The sequence below is a fragment of the Culex quinquefasciatus genome, chromosome 2, assembly GCF_015732765.1.
Source record: "Culex quinquefasciatus strain JHB chromosome 2, VPISU_Cqui_1.0_pri_paternal, whole genome shotgun sequence".
Taxonomy (NCBI): domain Eukaryota; kingdom Metazoa; phylum Arthropoda; class Insecta; order Diptera; family Culicidae; genus Culex; species Culex quinquefasciatus.
In genome coordinates, this window is record NC_051862.1 from 192,902,235 (window position 1) to 192,910,204 (window position 7,970).

At 41.1% G+C, this 7,970-nt stretch overlaps 1 protein-coding gene across 1 annotated transcript; it reads left to right on the top strand.

Moving 5' to 3' along the window:
• The first annotated feature begins 867 nt into the window (after window positions 1-867).
• LOC6031890 (mediator of RNA polymerase II transcription subunit 17) lies at window positions 868-3,275 on the top strand. Its single transcript, XM_001842534.2, has 2 exons — window positions 868-1,073; window positions 1,129-3,275. Exons 1-2 carry the CDS (start codon window positions 985-987, stop codon window positions 2,981-2,983), a joined length of 1,944 nt encoding a protein of 647 aa, XP_001842586.1. The 5' UTR covers window positions 868-984; the 3' UTR covers window positions 2,984-3,275.
• Window positions 3,276-7,970: the final 4,695 nt, after the last annotated feature.

Genomic DNA, 7,970 nt, shown 5'->3' on the forward strand with positions numbered 1-7,970 from the left:
GGCACGTTGGGCACCTTCAAGGCACAGCCTGCTCAGGGGCACTGTGCAGAGTGGTTTTCCCCTTGGGTTTTTTTAAACTATTTTGTTTCATATGTCCTAGGACCTTTTCGAAAAAAACTCTTGAAATATATTTTATGATTCTTATACTGCTTTCTAAGGCTAGTATGGATATCGGAAGGAAAGGGGCCAAGAAACAGCTTTACGAACAGCAGAACAACAGAGAGGGAGCGTTTTCTTGGGGCCTTTCTTCACCCTATCTGGCTTGCTTTCGCTGCCGCTGCTGCTCATTTGAAATTTTTCTTGACCGGTTCCTTCCGATGTGCATACACCGCTTTAGGGCCAATAAGCGCCTCTCAAGAAGAGGGGTCAAGAAATGGCTTTACGAACAGCAGAACAAAAGAGTGGGAACGATTTCTTGGGGGTTTTCTTTACTTTCTCTGGTTGCTTTTGCTGCTGCCCATTTCTAGAGTTTTTTTTGAATAGGTCCTATAAACTTTTGAAAGACAATAGCTCATAGAACCTTTTTTTAAAAATAACTCTAGATTTCTAGAGTTTTTTTTTAAATGGTCCAAAAAAACCAAATTTTCAGTTTTTGCTTTTTGGGTGTTTTTTAATATCCCTGACTCAAGGCGGTTTCAAAAACACACAAAAAGCAAAAACTGGAAATTTGGTTTATTGGACATTTAAAAAAAACTCCAGATTTGAACTATTTCTTGACCGGTTCCTTCCGAAGTGCGTATATCGCTTCCGCTACGTAATTTTGTGCTCCACCCAAACCTTTGCAAATTTCTGTCGATTACTCTACAGACATTTCGTGCCATCAACTGGCATCCCTGCGCCCTCAAACCAAAACCCGAAACGTCACAACAAAGCAAAATTTGAAGCTTGAAAATCGGGGAATGTCGGCGTGCCGCTTTCGCCCGGAGTAGTTTCGTGTTAATTTCACAGTTTTTACAGTTAAAATTTTCCTCAAACGGCCGAAAAATGTCCGTGTCAACGAATATAAGCGTGGAGGCTCCGATCGAAAGCCAAATCCAGGAGATTGCGTACGATGGAACCGAGATCTATCAGCTGTAAGTTAGGGTGGCATTTTGATTGGGGTTGATTTTGATGGTTTGATTGTTTTAGGCCGCCGACGCTGTCGGAACATTTGGCCAAGTGCGCGGCCAAGATCGACTTTAGCAAGACGGCGAACGACATTGATTTGGTGCAGCAAAGTATCAAGAAAGAGGACGAGAAGAAGGAGGAAGAGGGGAAGGACAGTGCGGCCCACTTTCAGTCCAGCTTGTGGCCGTGGGATTCGGTGCGGAACAAGCTGAAGGAGGCGTTCACGGAGGTTTGCGTGCTGTCGGACGTGCTGGCGGTGGCGAAGGAGAAGCGCTTTATGGTGCTGGATCCGATTCCGCAGGAACCGCCGGAGGTGAAGCCGATGGTGCAGGTTTACGCGCGGAAGAAGGCGCTGGCGAGTGCGGCGAACATTTTGCTGACCGGGGCGGATCGGTTGAAGAGTGCGAACCAGGGCGAGCAGGGCGGGAGTCGGGCGCCGGACTTTCATATTGAGTTGCTGCGGCTGCGGAGGAATTGGCGGTTGAAGAAGGTTTCGAACACGATTATTGGGGATTTGAGCTATCGGACGGCGGGGTCGAAGTTTATGCATCCGGGGATGTTTGAGGTGACAAAGGCGGAGGACGAGCAGAATGGGGAGGAGGCAGCGGGGGCTGCGGGTACGGTGGCCACGACTGCTGGTGGAGCGGCTCCGGGGCCGAAGATTAACTCTGCGTTGAGGGTGAATGTTCCGACGGAATTGCAGGGGGTGGCGTTTATTAAGGTGATTACGCAGAAGGACCAAGGGGATTTGTGCACGGCCACGCTGAACATGATGGGATCGACGCAGCTTTGTCCGCAGGCCGGAGCGTGGCAGCAGACGCTGGAATTTGCCCAGAATGTGTTGTTTTGTAAGGAGCTCTTTAACCAACTGGCTAGAGAAGCGGTTCAGTTGCAGGCACCGATTCCGCACGTGGTCGTTGGCAATCAAATTCGAGCTACGCTACTCCCGGGGATCCAGCTGATCATTTCCCTTTGCCACTCGACGTCTTCCGACTCGAACAACAGTTCGGAACCGATCAAAGATCATGATCACGTGCTGGAGCATTCCCTACATCAACTGCTTCGTGAGTTCCACCACAAAAACACGCACCATCCATTCCCCCATCCGGCGAGCGCCCCGCTCGGCCCCAGCAAGAAACGCATGCTCGCCGGTCCGTCCGCGTTCGACCGTTACGAACTGCTGGAGATGACCAAATCTCAAACCCTGCTCGAGCAGATCATCGCCCAGGCGCAGCACATCTTCACGCGACGTCGCGCCCAGTACGTCCTCGACACACTCGCCCGGGACGTCAAAGATCCGCAAATCACCTCCCACTGGAACGCCATGAACAGCCCGACCATGTCCTGCGTCAAGATCAACATCACCTCCCACGGGTACGACGCCAACCTGCGCACCTCCCTCGTCATCCACGTCAAGGAACGCTCGCTGAAGTGCATCTGCCGTGACGGCCGCATCATGCACATGTCCTACGAGATGCAGGAACTGCGCGACCTCATCTACTGCCAGATCAGCCAGCACCAGATCATCTGCCTGCAGAACCTCGCCAAGTGCATGGCCTGGCAGATCCTCTCGAACAGCAGCCACCTCGGCATCGGCGCCGTCGAACCACTCGGCAACGCCAGCTCCTGTGTGCTCGCCTCGCCCAACAGCGACCGCCTGATCGCGGTCCAGGTCCGCTGCGATCCCCAAATCGACGTCAAAGTGTTCATCGCTCAAAGCCCCGGCAAAGACTTCTTCCCCGGTTCGCTCGTCCAAGGGCGCCACTGGGAGCATCTCGGAGGGCACTTCAAGGAGGTCCGCTTCGACAAGATGGAGGGCAAAAACTTCCACAACAAGATGGAGTTCCTGATGGCGAGCCTGACGAGTCAGTCCTAACGGCGACCACACCGGCTGGAGGAGATCTTCCTAAGTGACGAGGGCGATGGAGGTGGGAGCGGCGATGAGGAGGGCGAGGTGGAGGAGGAGGAGGAAGAGGACGATGATGATGGAGCTGGAGGGGGCCGAAGTCCGGAGCTTGGTCAGCTCGTGCTTGATGTTGCGCGGGGGGACTTTTGAGAATTGTGAAAACACACTCGTATTTTATTGCTTATGGTGAGGCATCTTGTGACTACACACACAATTAGAATAAAAGTATTTCGTAATAAATATTAACTGATATCTGTGAAAACATGGGGTTTCGATTCGAGAAATGAAAGAAAACCAAGAGAGAAAAAAATAATGATCAACTTCAAAAATGACAGCAAAGATTTTTTTTACTTTATTTTGCCATTCAAGAAATGTATTAAATTTTTCTTAATTTTCATTTTTTTTGTTGAGCCTTGATACCACTGCGACCAATTTGAGGAATATTGTGGTGTTAATTTGCAATAGGGTAAAGTGGGGTAAGTGTAACAAGCTAAGGAAATGCTCGTTATAACCCATTAAAAAGTTAAAAAAAAAAATCTGTCGGATTCTATTATAATCATCTTATTCTTGGTCTTGACTAAGACCTTGTTAGAACAAGTTTTTAAAAAATCCAGTTTTTTAATGTAAAAAAAATGATTTTTAAATTTTTGATTTTCCGTACGTTCTACTCAACTAGTGGGGCAAGACGAACAACCCGTTGGGGCAAGAGGAACAATGCATGAAAAAACATGTGAATATGCTAACAATTGAACTGTTACATCAGATTAGAAATTTATTTGAAAGGTTTCTTCCGTTTTTAGATTAAATAATAAAATATTTCACTAAAAAAATTTAACGTTTTTACGAAAATAAAATATTACTTAGATGGTAAATAGTAAATTTTCATAATATCACTGTATTTTGTATGGACATTTTTTTAACAATTGTTTATCAGTTTTTAGTACTTTCATGTATTTATTTCCCAATAAAATATGTTGTTGCAGCAATTAGTAATTGTGTCACTTGCCCCACCTGAACAAGATTTTTTAAAAGCTTTCAACAAAAATAACCAAAAGTTAAATCATACTTTGTAATAGGTGCATGTTATTGGTAGAGACACTACTGATCTAGGAAAAATAGCATTTTGATAAAATGAGCCTTAAAACGAACCCTTAGCCTTATTTTGTACTTTCCAAATATTACCCATAATGGAAATTATAAAAATTTCGGTATTTCGTAAAAACTTGGGGATTTAACATTTGAGGATTTGAATAATAAGTTATTTTGTGAAATTAATGTATTATTTGAAACTCTTTTTAAGTGAAAATCTAGTATTTTAAGTGTGCAAATATTTGGTGTGCAATTATGATTTGCACAGGGGGGGAATTTGGTGCAAAGTGTGCAATAACCAAGGGAATGATGGAAAGAGAGGAATCACAAATCCGTATAGAGTTATCTAAGTCCGCTCTCACGCACACTAGCACCCCATTTGTTTTGCTGGACGGTACAAAATTTAACCTCAATCTTTTTCGTGTAAGGCTTTTAATTGCTTATTTAATTGTCGGTGTACAGGACGCCGCACTGTTTAATCATTTTTTGACGTCCATTCAATTTTGCAGTCCAAACCCAGTTATTGAATTGGAAAAATAAAATTCTTTTTCAAATTGTCTTTTCTTGATTTGTGTGCACCTACGTCGAAGACCAAGATTGTTTACTTTTTGCTCTTTGGTCTGACAGTCTTGGTCTGACAGATTTGGTCTGACAGCTTTATCATGGATTTTGGTCTGGTCTAGGCGAGGGATAGGACACAGCACCTTCCTGCATTTAACCGTGTTTGCTTGATTTCTATAATGCCGTTGCAAATATTTTTCAAAGTATTACAGTATTACAGGTATGCTACCGTAAAAAAATGCAAACATCAATGAGTTTGTGAAAATATTTTTTTTTGCTAAAGTTTTACCTCTTTTTCCGATCTGTATTACCCGAATTAAATAAAAAATAAAATCATTTAAACTTCCCGAAAAATCAGATAAAAATATAACTGCTTTTAAAGTTTTCATACGACCTTTTCAAATGTTAGGCATTATTGACTATTTTTCCTTAAAAGTCTAATACCCTTTCGTTTGCGACAGCTAGACTGCCGTTCTACGCATAATTGTCCCATGTTCAAAAAAGTGCAACTGAGAAAAATGCGATTGAAATTTTTCGACCGATTTCTGTGTTTCTACGCATAATTGTCCCGTGGGTTCCTATTCGCCCTATGTGTCCCTAATCGCCCCAGTTAGCAGTTTATCACCCTTATTTGTGATTCTCTTGCTATACAACAGGTAAACAAGGCATAATGATTAGTAAAACTAATGATTCCTGTAAGAAAATACTTGGTGGGACAATTATGCGTAGAAGTTCAACGATGGGACAAACAGACTTGGTGTTGTTTTTGATGAGTTTCCGAACAAAGTATCAGATTTTATGTGTTTTTCTTAAAGTACACATCAGACTAAACTTAAAAATGGCATAAAATCAAAATCGTCAAAAACTGACATGGGACAATTATGCGTAGAACGGCAGTAGAATCGGCTGAAATGTCGCAGAGTTTTGATTTTTTGAAAAATGTGGTTTTTGTGAAAATCGACGAAAATTGCAATTTTTTAGTCCACCCTAACACGGTGTAGGTCACCCTAAAGGCCAAACGAAAAAAAAAAAAATACGGGTCTAATTATTTCAAATATCATTCAATACTATATACGCCCTTTTGAAATGTTAGCCCAGATTAAAAAAAAAAACAAAATATTATTTTCGAAAAGATCGGAAAATTTCACGAATGTTTCATGATTTAACATTGAAAATCGGACCATTCATTGCTGAGACATCGACATAAGAAAATGGAGGTTTGTTTGAGTAAGACTAAAAAAACAATTTTCCTGTTTTTTATTCTTTTATCCGCTGTTTGTCAGCAACCAGTGGTCCAATCTTCAATGTTTCTTAGACGAAATTGTAGGAAATTTTCGAAAAAAGGATGGACAATCATTTACACTATTTAAAAAATAAAAAAAAACGGATTTTTCGGACAAAATTTAAGGTGAGACGTTGATTATTTTCGAAGATAATTGATCATCACTATGTAATATTCTGTATTAAATTTAATTTAACGAATTTCTGTACCAAAATGAATCAGCATGTGCCGGTTGTTGCCTCCTTGAAGCCACTGAAGGAATTTTTGATCTAAAGCAATTGTGTTTGAAAATTTATATAATTTTGTGGTACAATCATTGACGTCCTAGTTGGCAATCATTGATTAATGACGATTTCCATAACTTTACAAAGAATGGGATAATCGTTACCAAAAGGAATCAGCATGTGTAGGGCACTATTCTAAACAACTTGTTGAAGGAATTTTGTCAAAATATTGAAAGCGACACAAAATTTATATCTCTGAGCGAAAAATCATGACAATGATGGAAGTCTTCACGTTAACATTGATATTGATACAAAATATTTAAAAAATGGCGCACTTAATCAAAAAAAGTGCAAATTCGATCGTACCTAAAAAATGAGCTCAACAAATTTTAAGTGCAAGATTGATTTTGTTTTTTACAAAAAAAAAGCTTTTAAAATTTGTTTAACTCGTCGGCAAAATGTTGGTCTATAGGGGCAAAATGGACCAGGGGGCAGAATGGGCCACCCTTGATTTGGGCTTTAGAATGGATCTAGACCAACTGGACGTCAAATAACATCACCATACCGAACACGACGTTTTAATTCATTGTGTTTTTTGAATTATGGGCAAACACGAGGGGAACGACACAGCGAAATATCCTGGATTTTGGTTCAAATTCCAGCATTTTCTTCAATCCGATTGAATCTGACTCAGCGTGTGAAATCCAACTAATCCGAGCAAATCCTGGCAAATCGGGCAAACATGTAAATTTATTGACAAAACCGCGCAAATGTTGTTTATTTCGAGGTTCTTAAATAAGCTTTCTCGAAAGTTAGATTGTTTGAAAAAGTTTGTTCAATGTTTAGAATGTTACCAGGAGCTATTACGAAGGTAATGAAACAACAACGGAACCTTCAAATCATTTAGAGGCTTGGTGGTGGAAATGTTAAATAGAAATCCACTTGGGGGTAAAATGGGCCACCCTTATCCTGCCTTATAAAAACAATCAAAAGTTATGTCGCTTCAGGTTGCTTAACAAATCACGTTTAATGCAACATTAGTTGATTTTTTAGTTTTTTTTTTCATGCGTATTTGTAAAAAAAGTGTCTTATTTCAACATATTAACACTATTTTCAAAAAATGTTTGTTTTGGTGAGTGACTATTTTTATAAAAGTGGTCTAACTTCATGGAAATCATGTTAGAATGGTCCCTTAAGTCATTTCCAACGTTTTATGAGACAAAATGGCTTGTTTTCTAAGGTGTGGCTTATTCTGCCCTGTAGGGTGGTTCATTCTGCCCCGCACCCTGGAAAAGTAGTCGAAAACATCTTTTTAAATTGCATAAAAATAGTTTTAAGCTAAAAATTTTCATCAAAAAAGTATACAACATTGAAGAGAACATCCCAAAGCATAAGTCTACTACACTGAATTCATAAATTTGTATGTTTTTCTATGGTTTTTGGCGCATTTTACTTAGGTGGGCCATTCTGCCCCCCCCCCCCCTGCCACCACTTCTGAATGGCATTAAGAGCGAGTTTTTCACCAATGTGTAACAGGTCGTATCGAGGTGCTCCGATTTGGATGAAACTTTCAGCGTTTGTTTATCTATACATGAGATGAACTCATGCCAAATATGAGCCCTCTACGACAAAGGGAAGTGGGGTAAAACGGGCTTTGAAGTTTGAGGTCGAAAAAACATAAAAAATCTTAAAAATGCTCGCATTTCCGTAAAACTTCATCAATTCCAATTCTCTTAGATACATTCGAAAGGTCTTTTGAAGCACTTCAAAATGTGCCAAAGACAACCAGGATTGGTTTTAC

Bases quoted from the DNA above. Each gene is read 5' to 3' on its own strand.
- LOC6031890 (XM_001842534.2), top strand. From the start codon at position 985: ATGTCCGTGTCAACGAATATAAGCGTGGAGGCTCCGATCGAAAGCCAA. The intron at 1,074-1,128 runs GTAAGTTAGGGT...TGATTGTTTTAG, and splicing joins GGAACCGAGATCTATCAGCT to GCCGCCGACGCTGTCGGAAC.